Raw genomic sequence first — 22,328 nt, forward strand, 5'->3', positions numbered from 1 at the left:
TTTACTTTTTATTGTAGACTAGAATCTTTGCATAACTGAAGGTGATTATCCTGGATGCAATGAATCATCATAATAATGTTTTAAGAAGTAGTTAAAAAAAAGACACTATTAGATATCCCTGTGCCTCACAGGTGTTTGTGCTCCAATTTCTAAATCTTTGCTGTTTGTCATGAGTGTGAATTTCTGAACCAGAGCAAAAGGCCAGGAACCTACCTTTTAGATTAGGGAATCTTTTTCCCTAAGCTTTCTCTTATGGAATTCTTTCAGAAAAGTTTCTGCAGACTTTCTGCAAGTGAGCAAAAAGGCAAATAGAGACTGCCTGATGTAGCAAAATTCTCTAGAAATTCTACCTAAAATGATACTGTTCTTGAGCTATGCTTCAGTAGCTTCTGTTCTCAGGTGTTACTTATGCTAGCTGGAGAGGGAAGATGGTCTTAAAAATAGCAACTGACATACAGAAAAAAGGAATGTGACATCACTTTGTCTCTACCAGAAGTTTTACAATCTTTCTGTAAAATGTTTGTTCTTTCTAACTTCTCTTATCCATGTCATGCCAGAAGGCACCTTCCTTCCCTGGCCATGGCACATTTTCTATTGAGGCCATCATTGCTGGAAGAGGTTGAGCCCCCTGTGTTCTGTAGGACCCAGCCTCACCTGGGACTCTGGCTGTTATTGTTGCACAGGTTTGGTAATCTGTCCTGGGTGATATGCCAAAAAGCAGTTTCCTTTTCTGAAATTAAAGGGCAGCTGGACTCATTTTAAAATGTGAAATACTGTTGATCAGTTAATTGGTGATATCTTAATATATTTGTAAGGAAGAGATTTTCATTCCATGAGGATTTGAAATTTAGCAGGATGTGGGAGCATTACATCTTTCAAAGGACATCTCAGCTTCTCTGCATGCCCTTTATACTCTTTAAAGCCATTCAAAATCTTAACTGTGTATTTTCTTCTGCACCTATGCTGTAGGTTACCAAGCTTTATCACAGAAAAAAAATTGTTGTTACCGACTAAGAATATGCATTTCTTTTTGTTTTCAGGGAGAACAAGTTCTACTGGCATTTGAAACTCATATTTCCTCACTGTCATGCTGAATACACTTTAAAAGGGTACAGAGCTTTAAAAAATATTTTTATAAAGTTTCAATTTAAAAAATATTTTTAAAGTTTCAATTAATCTGCTGAAGTTGAACTGCAAAATATTTTAATCAGTTCTCACTGAGTTCTGTTATACAGGGTAAACTCAGGTATTGATTTTAGTCTTAAATAAAAGATCATTTCAATCTAAAAAATATTGAAAGTTGTGTGGTCCTTTTCTCTCTGAAAGCTAGCAGACTTTCCAAATCAGGCATAATGTTTGTTAGTCCTTTTCTCTATGTAAATAGAGAGTTTGTATATTCATAATAGTAGTAGCCCTACACCTGACATACTCTCTTCTCATGGAGCAGATGTTCAGCACAATTTGCCACCCCTCCTCACCTGCACTCTGGAACTGACCTTCATACAGGGTGAAATGGTTGCATTGTTTGCTTTGTAGGAAAGTCCACAAACACATTTTGAAAAGGCAAAAAATAAATAAGCTTTTATTGACAAATGTTTCTCCTTTTTTCCTAGCCTGAAGGGAGATGAGAATTATGTATTGCCTGCTCCTAGGGCTGCAGGAACAGCATGTTTCTTTTGCAGAGTTAGAAACTGGAGATATGCATCTGTTTACTCCTCATACGTGCCTGTGAAATCCCAGTGCTGAAACTGAGATAAAGCTGCCCATATCTGTGCAGTATTGATCCTCCCATGAACTACTCAGCTGTGCCACTGTAGCATGCCAATATACAGGTGACTCATAATAGATATTTGTGTACATGATGAAGGATGTCTCACATGCTTGATTTTTATCTTTGCTGAAAGGGTGCCTGACGATAAAACCCTTGCTGATATCCTCAAGCCATACATTGATCCAGTGGAGTCAGATCCTGTAGTTTGTCAAAGGTGGGTATTGAATAACTTTCCTGCCTAGTTGATCTAATGCACTAATAAAAGGGAATGGTTCTGCATACATGGCTTAAATTAGCTGCACTATCAGCTTGCAGCTGAGTTCCCAGTCAGCAGTACATCTTTAATTCCTGTGACAAAAACCATCCTAACGTTCACCAACCAACTAACCCTGGGGTCCAGCCACCAGATTTAAACCAACAAAAAATTTAGAAATTGACTCTTGGCATAAATACCAAATAAAGCAACTGTAATTCTGAAAAATGTAACCATAATTAACTTCAGTGGAGGTGACAGTAAACCTTCAGAATAATTAGAAAAGCATGCTAATAATTATAACCCTCATTTATAGAAAACACCTAGTATTTGACAAATTATTGTTTTAATGAAAAAAGACATCATTTTGGCTGTTGATTATGCATAAGAGATCCATCTCTTACGGATGACAGGAAGAAAAGTCATTGTACATCATTTCTGCATCTCTGCTGCTTTCTTTTTTCAGATTAAAAATCTATACAGCATCTCCTCAGTCAGATGTACGAATTTTAATGAAAATAGAAAACAGGAGCCGAAACTCTGTCAGGTAAGGTGGTTCTTCAGTTTATGTGCTTACTAATTAAAAATAACAAGATTTAACACATTTCTTAGTCTATAATAATCTCCAGTATTACAGTTGGAGATTACATAATCTCATGGATTAAACTTCAGTGAGTTATAAAAATGATTTGGCAAAAATGCTAATTCTTTGTCTTTTATAATGTCAGCATTGACATTTCAGTGCAATTTTTGAGTGAGTGTGCCTGTACCTAAACTGCTTCAGCAACAGTCCATGTCCATGTAACAGGGCACAGGTCTGTGTTAAAATGCTAAATAATTGTATTGACCCAGGGAAATGCATACATCAATTTCTTTCTGGAAGTTGTGCTGTGGATATGTTAACCTCCCAGAGGGAGGGAGGGAGTTGAAGTGATAGCCAAGGAGATTTATATTTTTAAATTAGTGCAGCAAAAATTATGCGTTTATCACAATCCAGTCACTGCATTTGAAATTACACATTTTTCTCAAAGTTACTTGCTCATCACTCTTCATGTTACCATGTTTCTGGGTGTGGGCTTTTATGTCTTCAGAATTCAGACTTGTGCAGAATTGTTTTCTTTGTTTTCAGAACAGAAAATAATCTTGAACTTCAAAATTAAGCTTCAAAGAAATATTTTTTGCTAGTATAAATACCATTCTGAACACTCCACCCTGTTGTCATTGTTGCTGAAAAGGATATGGAGCAGCTTAGTAGCATAATTTACTGTGGTTCACCAGTGATTCCTAGTTAGGCATCTGAAATTACATTTTTGTCTTGAAATGTAACATGTAAATAATATGCTTCCTTAAAATATGATACATTATTTCTAAGGGGAAGTAAGGATATATTGTAAGAATTTTAGCTGTAACTTAGCTTCCAATTTATGCTGGGGATTTTTCCTAGTAATATTAAAAAATGTGCAATTTTCAATTCAAATGCAAACTCTTAATGATTTTGATTGATTTTTTTCTCTTTGCAATCATTATTTGATATATGGTTGTAATGTTTGCCATCAGAATCACCAGCTAGAAACCTGTTGTTTTTAAGTGAATTTGAAGATACAGAGCCCTGATTCTTATATGAGGTTGATAATGAGGTTGTAGTAATTGGTGTTTATCCCACTTAGTGAATGTTAAGTTTAATGTACAGGAAAACAAGTAGAAGGTTAAAACAGAAGTGTATCTTGACTTGAGACCTGCAGTTCCTCACTTGGAAATTTTGTGAATCTCTTCATATAAGTTTGTGGTGCAGGCCCAGCTGGGGCAGTGCAGACAGGTCAAGAAAACAGTATACTGAAAAAAATTCCTCCTGTGAAAGGAAGGAGCAAAGTTTGTTTGAAATGGGACTACTATGTCAGCATGAAGTCACTTCTGTCAACATAAGCTGTGTCTGTGGCAGCAGGCACTCAGAGCGCTTGTTGTGACAACAGCTCTGGGAGGGAATGCAGATTTTTGCTGTAGGTGCATTACAGATAAGTAAGAGAGAATTTGTTTTGATTTTTTGTCCTTTTGGTTCCTCATCCCTAAGTTAATTGGAGAGTATTGGCTTGTACTCTATGAATGAATAGCTGGAATTGCAGTGGAAGTACTTGTGATTGAAACATGAGCAGCTTGCTGCTTAGTGGTCTTCCCTATGGATCAAAAACTGCATGGAGACAGAGCTCCCTCACCTTTCTTCATGTTTCTTTTACAGTGGGAAGTGTTAACTGCTGGTTTGTGTAGCCCTGAGTGCCCCTGTCAGCTCAGTGTAATTTCTCAGCCTGTGCCTCCTCATTCTGCGTGGTTTTAGGCTGTATATTCCTGTGTGGTAAAATGCTCTGCCATCATTTTGAGGGCAGACTGAAGGAGTGGGATTGGTGTAGGCTACTGATACATGTAAGTCATGAATGTTTGTTATCTACAACTCCTGTGCCCACCAGAAAAATTTCTTCTCCACAAGCTGATAGAAGATAGAAAAGTTGAAAACATAACATATGTTGTTAAGTTCAATGTTGGTTTTAGGCTTAGCAGAACCTTCTGGAAAAAAATCCTTTTCATAGTTAGAATTTTGTATTATTGAGGCAGAGCAGTGGTGTTTCAGAGTGTATCTAAACAGGATTATAAAATGTTAGTCTTCTAGTTTTAAGATAAGTATGTTACAGAAGGATTTTAGTATTTCCTGCACTTGTTTATGAAATAGGAGTTAGTGGTTTAATTTTGGCTGTTTTCTGTGTTCCACAGCAAATCATCCTTTTAGTTTGAAGGTCCTCTGTAGAATGCTTTAAATTTTTGAGGTTTTATTTTTTTCCTTCTCCAGATATATAAATTAGCCATGAAGTACTGATTTCTGCTTTCTCACAGGAGTTCTGTGGAACTTCAGAAAGCCACTGGTGTGTAAATATCATGGATGGCTGACAAACTCGGTCCTTGTTATGTCTTTTACTGTCAGTGGTGACAGTTCTTACAGAACTTTATGATAAGTTCTTATTTCTGTCTTCTCTAAAAACAGCTTGTAAGAATTGCTTTCGGTATGAATTGGTAGCACTCCACAGTTAATTGGGGTAACCTAAAGCATGATTTCTCTTCTTGTCTTCTCAGCTTTAACTGTCATTTCATGCTCTGTAACTTTTAGTTACACTTGCTTTATCTTCTCATTTGCTACACTTAGTTCATGAGGAAACTTGCAAAGGAGAGTTTCAAAAAACAAGCATTACATAACTCTCTTCTTCGTTTAAAACCTTTTGTTTTTAAATGAAGTTTGGAAAAAATCTGCCTTTGAATGGGTCAGAATACTTTTCCATTTGGGTACTGCTTGCTTCGATCACCTGTTATGCAATATTTAGTTAGTGTTGGTGTCCATTCTCTCCTTGGCTGTAACTATTCCAAGGAAGGTTTAACTTCTCCCTCTTGGATTATTTTTATAGTCTACATTCTTTCATAAAGTAGTATTTTCTTTCTTCTGGATAAATTAGTGTCCTGGCTGTCTTCAGACCTTTATTTGGATGCCTTCAAAGTGACTTCATATGGTAAGAGTATTTCTTTTTCCAGTAAGGAAAGGAAAGGTGCAACAGCCAAATTACACAGTGTGGTTTGGGAAATACACCTTTGCATTTTCCTGAGAATATCCTTATCAGGTTTTGTGTAACAAAAAAAACTAAACCAAAACAGCAAGTAGCCCTTCCAAAATCAAAAAGATTATTGGTCTTTTTCATTAGTAAGTTAAGTTGTTTTGTATCTGCAGATACTTTATGAGAAATTAATTTACTCAGCCTTATCATGTAAGATGATCCTATTTCTATAAGAAAAATAACTGCAACTTAAACTTAATTTGCAGTAGATACTTTCAGAGACAATTAAATAAATCTAAATGAGGTTAAACCAAAAAATTGAATATCTTTTATTGGGTTCAGTAGCATCTTGCACGAATCTTGTTTAGATAATTGACGCTTTCAACACATATATAGGATTTAATAGAATTGAAAAATAATGCTTTCTTAAACATCAGTGTTAGGTCTTATATGTGGTAATATTCTTTTTTAGCCTATTCAGAGTAGCATGTGAGCATTGCTTCAGGATAAGTTGTTGCAGAAAACTTTTTGGTGATTTGAAGGTCAGAGTATGCACTGGCAGAATATTTAGGTGCCTGGAAAATATGGTCTGGTTGGCTTTAAGAGCTTTGCAAAGGCCACTGCTTTCAGTAGAGCAAATCCATGAAGGAGCTGGAGTACAGAACTGTACCAGGCTATATCCTGTCACTTTCATGTTGTAAAACTGCCACATCATACAGGAATGGATACAGAATCAGTTGTAGAATTGTTTTCTGTATCAGTAATACTGGTGTAGCTCAAGCTTCAATTACTCAGAAAGCAAAAAATACAAAAAGGATTTTTGTGCCAGTTCCAGCATCAAGGAGCTTCTTAACTGTCTGTGGTGTCACTGGCTGGGGCACATGAGAATAATGGCATGTTTGGCACTTAATTCTTGTGGACCACAGGGAAGAAAATCTGCTAAACAAGTTTGAGAGGTTCTCCTCTACTAAATGCCATTGTTTTATGGTGGTGAACACTTCTTTTGCTTTAACTGATTTAATTCAGTTGCTTTCCAGAAGGCTGGATGATGTTAGTAATTTTGGATCACTTCCCTGTCTCAAGATCAGCTGGCAGAAATGAAAGTTATTTCCTTGGATGACTTAGCTCTGTGCTCAAAGAGAATTTTCTTTTGTAGTCTATTGTTTTTAATAACTATGGGTTAGATCTCATCAGTAGGTTACAGTAGTCGCAGTAATAGATTCAGGAAGGTGAAGCTTTTTGTCTTAGTATGGGCAAATAAAGCCAACATACTTTTGAAAAATCATCCTGGAATTCAAAAAGCAGTAGAAATGTAATGGAACCACATTTTTTAATGTAGCATTTAGATTATTTATTTCCTTATCTTTAAAAATGTCTATTAGATACTTGTGTCAGTTACTGTAGGATTGTTTTTTAAACCCTGTTATTAAAATATGTTGACAGTAGCTTTGAGTGTTGAGCTGTTTATGTTTTTCTTGGACACTTCCTTCTGCATTATCATTTGTGAGTAACTTCATGTAAAACCAAGAGAACTTACAGTCTTTGCTTTCTGCTTTTTCACACATAACTCAGTTTCTTTTAAAAAGAAACTTCATCTTGCAGAACAAGTGTGCTAGAATTAGCACATTTCAGGCATTATTTCTTCTTTGCATTTTCTGCAAATGTTGAAAAGTGGTGTGCTTTATTTATTATTCTCTAGTCTTACTTAGGAAGCAATTTCTTTTCACATTTGTGTAGTAGACAATATACATGAGACAGGAATTAAGGATACAAATCCTTGGCTGAACTGCTGGCCTTGGCATGAGTTGGAACAGACCCCAAGCTGGCTTTAACCTATGCCAGAAGATTGACAGTAGAATTCATTACTTCTCTGTAGCTTGCAGCAGCTGGCACAAAAGCAGCTCTGCCAGCTTTACAAAAGCAGGGAGCCAGCTTACAATAGTCATTCTTCACATTCTGCACAACTGTAGTCAGGCACCGGTGACTTCGTGCTGTTCAGGGGGAAATAGAATTTGGTCTGTAGTCTGTTTCTTAAACACAGCACTCCTGTGTATTTAAATTTGCTGCTGTTTTTCCCCCAGAGTATTGGATTTTGGTTTGTGGAGTTTTTTGAATTAAAAAACTTCTTGCTTTTCTTACTGAATACTTCCTTATGTTTTCCTGCAGGTCATTTCAGACTTTCTAGTTTGTTACTGCAGCCATTTCAGTGTCATTTTTCACATGCTCCTTCTTTATCTGAACATCAGTCTCTCTGCTGACAAAAGCAGTGCAGAGCAGCAGATGCCAGGTTACACAGCTTTTACTGTAAAAAATAGTCACTTTCCTTCCTAGCTACTTACATTTTTCAGTGAAATCCTGTTACACAACAGAGATGGAAAGCAAAAAACTGCTCATTGCTGAGTATAGTAAGTGTGTATGGTCAGAATTCATAGCAGGCATAGTTAAATGTTAGTGATGTCTGACTACAATTACTTGACCTTTCAAAAGATTTTTGGGATGATTTCAAAAACACCCAGAGTTTGTCCATCTTACTATCTTGTGCAATCATTTTTTCTTGAAAGGGATTCCTTTATGAACCAGTAGACGCCTGGTTTTTTTTAAAGTAACAATCCAGTGTTTTGTAATCCATGCTGAATTCTTTTGGATGAACTGTTTTATAATTAATGGTATTGCATTAGGGTTTCTAGAGTGTCCCAGCTAGAGAGTTGCTGACTGAGACATTTATTGCACAAAGATGTGTTTGAGATCATAACCTCCGCTACAAAATTCTGCTGTCTATAGTACAGCAAGTTAAATCCAGACAACTTGCAGAGGAGGAATATGTAAGTAAAGAGGTGGAGATGGAGAACAGTAAGGGCATTAAGGTGGGCTTCAGCTGTTGTTTGACCTGTCCAGCCATGTAGTGGTGTTCTGTAAGAACCACAGGCACATCTGAAGACCCCAGACACTTCATGCTTGCAAAGCAGGTTGGCAGACCCCAAATTCTAAACCAGAAAAACTGTACACAGTATTGTCTTCTTCTCATTGTGTCTGGGTTTAAAGCATAGGAGCAGCCTATTCAGCACATGCACGGGCAAATTTTCTGTCCTCTCTTAGAATGTGCAGCTGTTTCAAGAACAAATCTTGCAGTTTGCTCCAGCCTGCCATTTCTACTGGAGAACAGAGGGGAACTCCCCTATATGTGTGTACCTATGTAACATGTATAGTATGGGAAGAGTCCTCATGCGAGTTCATCTGCTGTGTAGCATGCACATATAAGGCAGGCTAGAAGGCAGGAAAACAGGCTATGAAATTCAAGAAATTACTATAGTTGGGAAAACCCTGTTGAATAATCAGTAGCCCCTTGGCTGAGGGAAGAAGCTGGTGAAAATGAGCTGTAGAACCAAAGTGATCTTGAAACCTTGTCCTATTCCAGTATAGAATAAGAGTTATGAGATCTGTTGAGTGGCTTAATTCAACTCTGTGAGTTGCTGTTAAAATATTCTTCTGAAGGAACAAGCAGATTTGCTCCTGTTTCTTGGCAGAAAAAACCAATGAGATACTGACTTAAAGGTAGCACAGTTCCTAAATTTCAGAGACCAGGAGCATGGAAAGGCTGAAGAGGCTTCTAGAAGCAAAGATACAAACTCTGTGCTGGATAGTTAAAGTGATAGCCTGAGCTTGGAATCTGCAGCACTGAAAACATGGCAGCATAGCCATCAGGTTTTTTTTTAAAAACAGAGAACAACTTCTTCATGTTCTTGTCAGGAAGGAGAAAACCTGTTATTTCCTCCTGATCCTGCCAAAGGGGAATCCCGCTTTTTTTTAACTCTCTTTTGACGGAAGTGAGCTAGGGCTGATTGTTTCAACATTGCCAAGTAGGAATTGACCTTCCTGCTTGTTTCCCAAGAGAGTAATTTGGTTTTTTTTTTTACTTCATAGCTTTTCCTTTTCATTGTAAAGCATTGGTAACCTGTTACCTTAATGGAATGTTTGTGACACTGTGATTCCCATGAAAATAAGTCAGGGAAAATTTTTGAATATGTTTCCACCATTCAATAGAGAGTATTAAAGGCATTTAGACTCTCTCCATATGAGGTAAATTTGGAAGTTAATACTTGCTATTTGGGGATTCAAAATTAGAGAAGGATCAATTCTTCCTGAAATGGAGGTTCATGAGCTTAACTCAAGCATAATGAGAAAAGTATTTCCAATTTACAGTGACTGATTTCTCATCAGTTTTGTATTTATTTTAGCAGTGTACTGCCTGCTTGCACTAATTTGTCAAATGAGATTTGATGTATTCGTTTTCTGAACTTGATGTATTAAGTGTTTATCATTTCATCTCTTGATACTTCTTGATAACCCATGCACCTCTAAAATTATTTATGGTTAGGTTTCATGGGGCTGTGTATCAGCATGCTGTCAGTAAAGTAGATTTACCACACTGGCTTTTTCCCTGTGACCATGCCAATATTGTATTAGTGATGGAAGATTCATATTTTTACTTCTCTGCATTTTTGGGGAACCATGCATAGCTTTTACTCATACTAAATATGCCACTGATGCCTTTGCAGTTTTTGCATTCATCTGCAATAGCCAGCTCACTGTCTTACTAATCAGAACTTTTCTCTTGTGAAATCTCATATTCACAATAAGTCTTTTGGCTAGTGTTAACTCAGGCTGTTTTGTTTCTTTATCTAAGTCATATAGTGGCCTTACATGATTGTGGTTTGCATTTTCTTCATATGTCAGCTCCATAGTATTTATAGAGTTGTGAACCTTGAGCTTTTGAGGAGTTTGTGAAGCTGCCTGGCTTCACAAAGTAGGTAAATTCCCATGTATGTAAAGAGCTATTGCTGTGATGCACTTGAATTATAACATCTTTACTTGCTGCTGGATTTTTGTTCTTTTTTTTCATTATGTCTTATGAGATGAGGAAAGAATTTGCATTCTTGAAATTCAGTATCACTTTATTTCTGTATTCTTAGCACCAAATTCTGCCAAATGCAAGAAACTGACATTTGCTGGTTTCACATTTTCCTTTTGTTTTATTGTACTTTGTTTTGTAACTAAAAGATGCAGAATGTTCTGTACTTCAGTTAATCTTTAGATCATTATTGTGATCCTGAATCCTTTTACCACATCACTCTTAAAGCTCAGTCCACTAAATTGTTGAAGGAGTTGCCTTATCTGTTTAATGGGTTTTGCCTTCAATTGATATATTTTTCCATTACTGTCATTAAACAACTTTTAATGTGCTTTTTTTCCTTTGTGCAATTGCCTCATTCTCAAGAGGCTTAAACAAGGACAGCCTTTGTGCATCTATGGTGACATACTTGTACTCTTACTTTACTCCTCTCTCCATTAACTGCTTTGTATATTTTCTAGAAAAACACCAATGAGTTTTTCTGGACATCTACTATTGTGTCATATAATTTAGGTGACAGTTGTTCCTGCTATCTTCACCTGGATATTACTTTTTTTTTCTTGTAGGATGTTTAAACTGCCTGAAATACGTTTGTCCTAAGAGGGAGGTTGTGAGTTCAGTTTTTCTTTTCCCCATTTTACACTTGACTTTTCAACAGTTCTTAGATTTCTTTGCCCATGAAAGAAAGGAGACCTTGGATTGTTACAGCTTGTCTTAGTAATTGTAATAAAACATCCCCATTGTTTGAGGATGACCTATGGGTGAAATATGACAAGGAAAAGGAACAGCTCCATAGTTGTCTCAGTAATTGGCTGTGCCTTTATTGGCTCTGTGAACATAGGTGTAGTTAGGAAATGGTGATGATGTCCAAAATGCTTTCCTGTTATGCTGGCAACTTTTCTTCCTGTATTTTTTGGTTGGTTTCTAGCAGGAGTTGTAGTCCAAATGGTTGATAAGAGAACATTCCTTGTCCTAATTTTCTTTTTTTTCTCCCCAGAAAAAGCACATTTTTGATGGAAGTGTTGCTTGGGATAGGGATTTGAAGGGTTTGGCCAGGCATCTGGTCTATACTGGTATTGACTAAGTTATTCAGGTATCAGTAGTATGGAGGAGAGGTTAATGAACTTCTTTTGAGGCAAATTATGGAGGTCCTAGACCAGGAAAAGAAATGTGAAACCAAGAGTGAAAGGAGAAGCTGACAGATTTTAAATACTTCTGTAAACTGTAGTGTATTTTTTTTCATATTAAAATATCAACTTGGGCTAGGTTCCCATTCTCTTTCCTTAAAAGAGTGTTCAGGTAGAGTATTCCTTCATATTGTTTTGCTGTTGGTAAGAGTTAGTTATAAAGGAAGTATCATGGCAAGTCTTGAGGGGTTTTTGTGTTTGTTTGTTTCTAAGATCTCTGCTGTTTTGCACATTGAGTTTTCTAATTTTGTCATGTATCTGGACTAATCAAATTCCCTGGTTTAGGTTTTTTAGAATGTCAGAATTCTAGTGACAAAGTTAAATATAAATACTGTGCATTATTTCAATACATTGTGTTTGCTTTCTGCCATACAGTTTTCCTTTCATACCTAATTCAAGAGAACATTTCCCTACTTCGATGTTCACCAAATCATAACCACACGAAGAGGTTATTCACCACTTAGGAATGAAAGTCCATCTGTTAGTTATTATCTTTGCAATACTGCAGCACTTCAGAATGAGTGCTTGGGAGAGACTTTAAATGCTCTTTGCCAGTCTTTGCCCCCTTCTAGGCATATGCAGATACGCAGGAAATGCTACCCTCTTTAGTCTGGTGAAAAAAAGTCGTTTTTTCTTCATTAGTTGTGGATTGGTTGTGGATTTTTAGGACTAGGCCCAAAATAGATAGTGTGATTTATTGTATCTGAGTTATGCCAAGTAAATACCTCGATGTTTCCACTCAGTTCTAGGAAGAAAAGTCATCTTTGTGTAAAATATGTGCAAGCAGTTTAGTTGATCACTCACAGGGAAATCATAAATGTCGTTACACAAATCCACATTTTGCTAATATTTACAATTATTTAGATAGCTAAAACTTGTTTGTTCTCTTTTCAGTCTATAGAAGACCAAACTAAAGAAATGACATGGCTACAATTTATCTTTAATTCCAGATTGCAGATTTTTTTTGTTATTATTATTAAAGAATAAAAAATTCCTGCAGATGACATTCAGGAAAACCTGATCAGCAGGGAATTTCCTGCTGTCTGAATTCATGGAGACAAGTTACGCCACTGCCATTATAGCCACAGGCTCCATTTGAGGGGAACTTGTTGTGATGCAGTGACCTAATGTGGCATTCCTGCCTGTGGGAGACAGATTAGGAGACTGAATTGTTGAATTCCTGGAAGGTGGTGGAATAACTATAGATAGTGAAGCCAGCCTTTGCAGAAACTCACAGATGCTATCAGAACTGCAGAGACATATTAATTTCAGTATTTTGTGAAAGGCAGCAAATCTTCATAGAGCAGATATAACAGTTTGTATGGGAACTGATGTGGGATTGATGAATCTTGCTAAATTTTCTCAGTTGTCACAATTTTTGTAGGCTTTTAAACTGCCTGCTAGCAGGCAAATTCTACTTAATTTCGGTTCTTCAAAAAGCAGTTATTGTTATTTCATTCCAGCTAAAATCAAAAGCGGTTGTCTAAGATCATCTCTTTGTGGTCCTTATAAATGGAGTCATTTCTTATAAAGAAAAAGTCCAGGCCTAATTATTGCTTTGCAACATGGGCATAAAGCTTTGCTTGGGGCAAGAAAATAATCAGCAAAGTGTATTATTAGATAGTGGGTGTTGTTCAGGGAGCCTTATGGAACATAAGGAAGGGAAAAAGAAAATATGTGGAAAGTAAATACCAGGAATGAAGGAAGATGGAGAGGGAACATGCAAAGAGAAATCCTGCTGAATACAGGGATTAGGAAGCCATAGTGCAGAGAACTTGCATGAATGGGACAGTGGGAGTAAAGAGAAAGCAGAGGGGATGGTTAAAAGAAAGAGGTGAGGATGGGTGTTAGGGCAATGGTGGTGTTGGTGTGGTCAGTAAGTTTGGAGCCAGGCTTATCTCAAATCCATCCTGGCATGAGGGGCTGAAGGAGCTCATTTAGGATGACAGTCTCAGTTAAGTTGGTTCATGCAGGTGGTCCTGGGGTAAGGAAGAGTCCAAATGAAAGGATGGACTGACACTGGTTGTTCTTCATTTCACTGGGTTGTCAGTTGAGGTGCACAGTGAGGGCTGGATTTGAAGAAGGCTACAGCTGCTTATGGGTTCTTCTCACACAGGCTATGCAATCCCAATAAAACAAAACTAGTGGCTAAAAGTGGTGATAAAAGGATATTTGGTAATATCTGATTGTGATGTTCTCCTTCTTCTATCTCCTGCTTGTGGTGAGACCAATTTACTGCACATACATGGAAGGGCCTACTCTGCCAGTGTTGCTCTACATCCTCAGCTCATCCTGGTGAATAATCACTACAGGAAATTACAAAACTTGTAAAAAAAGCTATTTCATTTCATTTTTCTCTAAACAGGTCTAGCCTTTTCATAAGTAAAAATTAGAAGTGTGTGCATGTGTGTGTGTAGGCTTCTGGTTAAACCCTACAGGGCAGTCTTCTTTTGCCCATAGAAGGGGCAAAATTTCTATTGTACACCCTCTGACCCTCTATGTATGACTTTGTTCTAGCTCTGGGATGAAATTGGGAAGGTTTTTATCATGACCTGGTCATTCTGAGATAACCTGAAAAATCAATCTTGCTCAAGAGCTGTTCTTTAGTAGACTTTGGAATTGATGTGACGAATAATAGTTTTATTTTGAGATCTTTTAAGCATGCACAGTCAAGGAAGAGCCTGACAGGTGGATTAGCAGAAAACCTCAACTTGCACTTGTGTATGAAGTAGAAAATGTAGTAGAGTTAGGTCTTTTGAATAATATACAGTAACAGGGAAGTTTAAATAAGAGAAGCATTAAGCTCCTTTGTTACATTCTTCCTGAAATTTATGGCTCACATTATGGACTAAAAATTTAGATGTTTTAACTGTCACTGTCAACCAATAAAATTTACTTTAACAAAAAAAGATAAAGCTCTGACTCAGTGATCTAACACTTCAGTAATTTACTATCATAAAATAGTTTTAAGTACAAATGTTTTATCTTATGCCAAGCTGGACGCTAAAGATGTTTTGTCTAAAATATGAGATAATGGAAAGTGTATTGTGGCATGTGAATTACTTTAGCCTCTTGGTGGTAAATGTTTGCTTAACCAGAAAGGAATGTGTTGAGGTCCTTGCCAAAGGAAAGGTATTGCCATACTTTGCATTTAGAGTACTGTAAATAAAGCAGTAAATATGTTTCTGTTCATGTGTGTTAATCCACAACTTATGAATGCATTCATTCAATGAGACATGTAATGCACTGTTATCCCTTTTCAAGGGTTTCAGTAAGAAGAGATCATAATTACTTTGGCTTGAGAGAAACATGAAACCAAATATTTTCATGATGATTTGAAGTTGAAAATGAGAGAATTTTTGCTCAAACTAAGTTTCCCTTAAATCCCAGGAACTCAATTCCTGGTTTACCTCCAGTATTCTTGTGTGCTGACTCCCAGTGTACTGCTTTTAATCACACACTATTGTAAATCATGAAGCATATAATTTTCTTCACCCATCCCTTTGGTTTTGGCAAAAGAAAACACAACTTTATAATATGTTAATGATCAGAGGAGGTAGAGCAGCTATGGGAAATACCCCATGTACCGCCTACAGTATATTTTGGTTTTGAACTTCATCTGCCCTTAGATGATACATTGGCTTACTGATAATTTAATAGTGCTGCATACAGAAAGTTGCATAACTCAGATTGCAGCATAATAATATCAGAGCATCCTTTGGATGCCTCAGTTTTGGTAAGTGAAGGCAACAAAGTCCATCTTGCAGAAGCCTTTGAAATACTTCCCTTCCTTTCCACAAAATCCCACATCCAGGTTTGTAGCTCAAGAGCTGGGGGAGAGCATTATAGTTTGAGAGAATAATTGTGGAGAGGATGCTCAGTTTGCTCTCCATTACTGTGGTATCATTTGTTCTGCACCTGCTCTCACTGCCTGGGCTGAGGAGGAGCCCTTTCCTGGGCAGGGACTGCACATCCAGTGCTGTGCCTCTGGAGCACACACATGTGGGCGTTTCTGCAGGGAGCTTCTCACTGGTGCTGCTGTGAGCAGAGGTTTGCTCTGGCATAGCAGATGTTGTACCATCTTTTAGAAGTTATTGCTGTAATGCTCCTGTATCGGAACATGGATATCTCCTACAAAAACAGAGCTCTAAGAGCTCCAGTGTACGTGTGGTTTTGTAGTTTTATTTCATCTTCCTAGGGCTTCACTGGTAAGCAAACATGATAAATAAGGTACACTACTAATCAAGTAAATTAAACCTCTAGTGTTAAAACCTATAAGTAAAATATTAAATGTTATTTTTTATTTAGAATCAGGTTTTGATAAATGTATCAATTTTGATAGCCCTATGTCCTTATCTGATTTCTTTTATCATGCTAAATATATTCATTAAGGCATAATAAAACATTTCAACCCTTGGAGAAATTTGACTTTCATTCTCCTTTTGTTCTTTATGCTTAGATATAAGAAGGTTTAAAAAAAATATGTAGTTGAATATGTAATTTGAATTATAAAGTAGTTCTTCTGGACATGGTATCACCTGAAAATTGTGTGAAATGCCATAAAGCCTTTTACTCTTTTTTTCCCCCCCCACAGCAAATGTACCTTATGTCCTTGCTAGTATTAAAATCCAAAGTAACTTCCTGTTATTTTTAAGGTACAATGAACTGGATGCCAGCAGAAGCCTTCTAGATAATCTGAAAGGCAAAGTAATAATTGAGTATCCAACGTTATTTGTGGTCTTGAAAACACTGAAGAATGACATGGTGGTCCTTGGCCAAGGTGAGCACATATTTCTTTCCTGTTATGTTATACTTGGATATTTTAGTTATATAAACAGTAGTTAAGGATATTGCCAGGAATGAGCAATATGTCTTATATTTACTTCTGAAGCTTAAAGAAGGCTATAGAAAAATCTCTTATGAATGCTCTTGTCTTAAAATTGCTGGCTGATGGCATCCATTCATGAGCTGTATTGGATGTGGTTTTTCTAACTTTGTTTACTCATGCTTTACTGGGTTTTTTATGTATTTTTAGCCACTAAGGTGAAACAATTATTGAGACTTGTGCTAACTTTTTTTATGTAGCAAAGTTTGACAGAGTTGATTATTCTTGAAGAGTCAGGCTGTCTGGAGAAGATTCATTTTAAATAAACCTAATAATCATGCAAAGGAATCATTCTCCATTATTTTCTAGCATAGCTTCTAACATTGGACAAATAATTCTGAGTTGTGAGATAGTTATTAGAAATCATAATGGCAAAGTCACTTTTTTGAGTGGGTTAAAAGCACAGGGTTATCTTTTAAAGATTACTTTCTTGAGGGAGAACTTTGACCTTGGAGTTTATTTGGAAGAGAATCCAGATCTAGCAGGAATTTGCTTTTAGTTTTTAAGTTAATTTCCATTTTTCTCCGCAGTATAAAGGCTTCATGTCCCAGCATCTGTTTCTAAAGCTACAAGATTGCTCAAAGATATTTCAGCTGTTGAAAGAGGGAATCAGTTCTCATCTCCTAGTCCCCCACCTAGTCACCTTAGTTATCATATCCCATAACTTTCTGTGGTGGGCCAGTCTCTAATTCTTACAGATTTTTATAGAAAAGCTTTGATATATATTTGCAGTTACTATTTCCCTACAGCAGCTCAGCCATGGCTCTATATGTATGTAATGTGACTGATGAAATATGGGACTGAGAATATTGTACCAGTGATGTGGACCTCCATGGAGCTTGGCTGTTCTGGCTAGATTACACTGAGTGATCCCCTAAGTGAGAGCAATCTGCACCCAAATATGTGGCATGCAGCAATTCCTTGAGTTATGCACTGCAGGGGCTGCTGAGAGTGAGGGAGCACTCCAGGGGATGAGGTTGGGGTCAGGTCTGGTAACTGGGATCCACACCCTGGGAGTGCACATACAGACCCTGCAGTACATGAAGCTGCTGGCTGCTTTTGAGTTCATCCATTGTTTCTTTGTCTAGGAGCCTTGCTTTTCAGTACTCAGCTGTACCTCTGTGATGTAGAGGTCAGGAGGGAATTACAATTGATTGACTCATGTACTTAATCTGTATGGGGTTGTCATTGTCTCCTGAGCTAATAGGGAGGTTGTCCTTTTAAGGGTACAGATTCAAGAAGTGTTGATTGAACAATTTGAGGCCATGCTGCTGCAGCACCTACCTGACTCTGTAAAAGGCAGAACAGGGGAAGAGAGAGCCAGTAATAGCTGGGAGGTGCCAACAGCTCTGCCACAGGGCAGTGCAAGTGTGTGTCTTGGGGACAGTAACCTTCCTCTGCTGCAGGAATCATTCCATGTGTGGTCATCCCTGCAGGGGTTCTGAGAGCACCAACAGCCATTTCAGGTTTTGAGAACCATTGATTTTTGTTGTTGTTTTAACTGTTTCTATAGATTCCATAAAAATAAATTTAATAGCTCCCTGTTAAGTTGTCTTGGGTATGACATAGCAAAAGTTACAGCTAATGGCAAAAATACTACGATTTTCACAACTTTTATCATAACTTACTGTCATATTCTTAGTTAAGATATTAATAATCAACTTTGGCCTTGAGTTAGGTTGGGAACCTGTGTTCTTGGTATTTTTTCTGTTCAGAGTACAAGCATGTGACAGTAATTTCAGATTCATTGAGGAAAAGCATGTTCACAACATGAATATAAAAGTTGGAGGACTTTTTGTTGCTGTTACTCTGCCTGAAGACAGAGTACCGTTTTAGTTAGTGGGTCAAAACCATTGTGCTTTTCTTTTGTATGTCATCTTTACAGAACATAGGAGGAGAAAAACAGTTTTCAGTTTGCTTTAGCAGTTGCATTCACAGATATTTGCTGAAAGTGCAAATCTTACATTAACCTCCAGGCTGTCCAGGGAGAAGCCTGATGTAATCAGAGAAGTATTTTAGCCCCTTCCCATCTCCCAAGAAGTGACCTTTATGCTACAGCATCTTCAGAGTTTGCTGCAGTCCAGTTTCCTTGCCATGTATGGCTCTCTGTATCAGTGGCCCTCTCCTCCCAAGCCATCCAGCCTGCTGATCCTGCTGCCCCCAGTGCTGCCTTTCCTCTGCCTGCTGGCATGCCCAGAGGGACACTTGTGACACTTGTCCTGCTGGGAGCCTGGTGCTGACCTCCCTTTGCATTCCAGGCAAACAGCTGCCAGGGGTGGACATGAGGCAGGGTGTCTGCTGAGCGTGGGGCTCAGGCAGCCATAACCCTGCTGACCCTGCTTGCAGGGGACCCAGGCTAGAGCAAGAAGCAGAGTCTTGGGGGAATGTAATTGCTAAAATACTGCTTCCTTCCTGAGCAATCTCAGATCTACCTCCTTCCCCAGGAAACAACCAAATCAAGTTTTCATGGCCACAGCAACAGGCACATGCTGGGGAAACATCACCATTCTCCCTGAGATTCAAGTAGTAGCCCCCAAGGACTGGTGGGGGATAGCTAGAGGTGGACACCTTCAGAGAGATACTGCTAGGATTTCATGAGTATAAAGCCTATTCCTCCTATTATTCTTTTCAGAAATGGCTGAAGTATTTTGGCTGAAACTTTCAACTACATAAGGAAAATAAAGATTAAGGAAGGAAACTGCCACTGAAAAACTTAAACTCAGAGTTTAAATTTTACATTATAAGTAAACTGCAGACAGTTTTATGGTGACATGGGTTGCTATCAGCACCACACAAGTATGCTCTTTTTTAGTGAAGACAATCTATAATTCCTGTTAAATATTACTGTAACAGAAGTAAGATCTATCTGTTGAGCGTTGCTGTGAGTCAGAGGATTGCCACATTCTTTTATGTGATGTTTTGCTGCTTGACTTGATGAACAGTAAAACCTACAGGTGCTCTGATTTCAGCATACTCTGATTTTCAGGGTCAGTCATGGCTGAAGATAGCAGGGGATTATGGAAGCTTTCACAGCCCTTACTTTGTGCATTACTCAGTACATATCTGGCATATAAATGTTAATTGATTATACACTAGATTTAATATAGACAAAATGTGACCTCTGATGTTTCTGGGTGAAATGCTTCTATTTTCTTGAACAAATTCCTTGGAAACTGTACAGGTGCACACTGTGTCCTGTCTATTATCCATGTTTGCCAGCTGTAGAACTTATCTTCACCAGACAGTAGCTATACTTCATCAGCTCCATTTTGGTAACATTCTCTTAATGAAACTTCTGATACTAAATGCTCAAATGCATCTTTAAATTCATAGATCAAATACTGAAAATAACAATGGGAGCAGAGTGTGATTCATGGGCCTGCTTTGCTGTAGTTTATTTTTGTGCTGCTTGAGTGTCACCAGCCAAGTGGCATTTGATGACATCAGCACAAGGTGACCAGGGTCAGGGCTTGTTAAAGAAGGATCTGTGGGGTGTGAGGCTGAAGACCAGTTTTGGAGATGAGAATTTCACTTTATGATCTCAGCTGGGCACAATAGCTGTGCCTTAAAGCACAAGTTATTGTGTACCTTGAACTTCACCAGCCTTAGCTTATGGATGTGTACATAGCTTGTCACTATCTTTAGGATGCTAGAACATGTGAAATTTAAATTTTCCATTTCCTCATCTTAACTGAAATGCTAGGAAAAGTGTAAATTATTTATAATTCATTACAGTTGTGATATATATCTGTGACATGCCAGAAAACAACATTTAAAACAAGCCAAAAGAATAATTTAAAATTCTCAGTAGATCTAGAATTTTGTGGGGGATAAATATTCTACTTTGCTAGTTGACTGAAAGACCAAGATTTAAAAGATAAAAGGAATTCTTAGCATTTTCTTGCTTTCTCCTTCAACAATGAGGTGCTATCCAGGACTTTATCCTGTGTCATGAAACTGGTTATGTCTTATGAAATAGCTGTCCTAAAGAAAAGAGTGGTTAAAAGGAGAAGAAGATACGAAACTGCTTCTGTTTGATGAGCAAACAACATTGCTGAAACTAATTGCTTGTTTGTTTTTTGTGTTCTATATCCTCAGATGGCAGTGAGCCTGCAGAGAACTCAGACAATGAAAACTCATCCCTTTCATCTGTGGAAGAAGGGGAGATTCAGGACAGTTCATGACAGTTCTTTGAGAGAACAGGATGGAATGAGCTTTTATTTTTTTAATTATTTAATTAAATTCTTTTGATACAACTAAGTTCCTAGAGGTTTGGTTTAACTTCCTTTACTAAAGGAAGCACTCTCAAAGTGCTTGACTGTTTTTGGATTTAGGGATGTAAATCAAAAGATGTGGAATTGTGGTTCCAGAAAAAAGTAATATTCTAACTGAATTGCAGTCTTTAATTGCACCATTGTTTTTACTTTTTCCCTAACCAGTTCAGTGCCAAAAGTTTGAGTTTAAATATCTGATCACATATTCATATTTATATATTGATTTGAGTCTTAATGCTTAAATTTACTGAGAAAAAAGTACAGTTATTTCATTAGATCACTTTCCTTCTACAGTGTTTCTGTGTAACACTGAGCTACTGAAAATGGTCTTATATTACTTTTGATCTTGTCTGGTGACATTTTGGGTGCTTGATGCAATACTTTTGGTTTTTTGTTCCTTACTTGGTTGCATCTTGTTCCATGTGTTAATGGAGAGGTCAGACTGTTTTCAGGGTGGCATGTTGCAAGTGTGTTTGGTCTTCTCTCCAGGTCTTCTAAATTAGCATGAGTTTTTATATCCCTAGAAATCGATGCATAGACTGGCACTAATGCAAATAACACTGGACTTCTAAAGAATGCTTGTGTTATGCATCTCATATTCCTAGTACCTGGTGCAGTTAGTTATTGTAAATACTTCCTGGAATATCAGCTACATTTACCTACTTAAAAACAAATCATAAAGGAAACAAATTCCTGTACTGTATTGTCTGCTGACAGTTGTTAACTTCTGCAAAGATTCCTAGAGCACAGACCAGCTGTCCTGTGTCCAAGTCCCCTGTGGGTTCTGTGGAGGATGAGAACAGCAATGCCCCAAGTGGTGCAAGCCAGGTGAGCCCCTCTCCCCACTGACCAGGGCGTTCTCAGGAATCAGCATCAGCCTTTGCCTTGCTTTTGCAGGGCTCTGGCCAAGGCAGCATTTGTCTTCAGGTGATGTTCACTCTAAACAGCTCTCTGAGGTGTTGCTGCCTCATAGTTCCCAGCTCTGTCTCCTGCTGGAGACAAGCACCTCGGTGTGCTGGTGGCCTGGGGTGTGTGCTGAATTGCCATGCAGGTGGTATTTCAGTCATGTCTTCTTCTGCCAGTGCTGATCTTGTGGGTTGAAACACAACAGAAAGCAGTCAAGGAACTTCTGGAGGTAGCAGGAGGCTGGGGGAGCAGTGCAAGAGAGGGTTTAGGCTTCTGTACCCTCAGTCTGGGGTTCAGGGCACCAGGCTGCTGGGCCCTCACCAGCCATGCTGCATGGACAGGATTTCTGAGATGTTCAAAGTTTTAGAAGGGTTTTTTTTCCCTTGTAAAGGAATTGGAGTTAATAAATTGTTTACAATGACAGCTCACTACTGAAGTTTGGCCAGAGCATCAGACCTTTGTAGTCACATACTACTTTTTCTCCCAGTGGTATCATGTGTCCTTTCTCTTGTGTGTTTTGCAACCTCTGATGAAACAGAAGGTTTTTCTTCTCGCC

At 37.9% G+C, this 22,328-nt stretch overlaps 1 protein-coding gene across 1 annotated transcript in view; it reads left to right on the forward strand.

Moving 5' to 3' along the window:
- Positions 1–20,848, forward strand: part of ZNHIT6 (zinc finger HIT-type containing 6) — a 29,643-nt gene extending 8,795 nt beyond the window's left edge. Inside the window, exons 6-10 of the mRNA XM_054285496.1 lie at positions 1,041–1,109; positions 1,905–1,985; positions 2,491–2,571; positions 16,363–16,487; positions 20,691–20,848. Of these exons, the coding sequence (XP_054141471.1) occupies positions 1,041–1,109; positions 1,905–1,985; positions 2,491–2,571; positions 16,363–16,487; positions 20,691–20,776 (442 nt within the window). The 3' untranslated portion in view covers positions 20,777–20,848. The remainder of the gene's footprint in view (positions 1–1,040; positions 1,110–1,904; positions 1,986–2,490; positions 2,572–16,362; positions 16,488–20,690) is intronic.
- The last annotated feature ends 1,480 nt before the right edge of the window (positions 20,849–22,328 follow it).

This window comes from Melozone crissalis, unplaced genomic scaffold (assembly GCF_028551555.1).
Source record: "Melozone crissalis strain CALT ecotype California unplaced genomic scaffold, PUWL_Pcris_2 ptg000045l_1, whole genome shotgun sequence".
Taxonomy (NCBI): domain Eukaryota; kingdom Metazoa; phylum Chordata; class Aves; order Passeriformes; family Passerellidae; genus Melozone; species Melozone crissalis.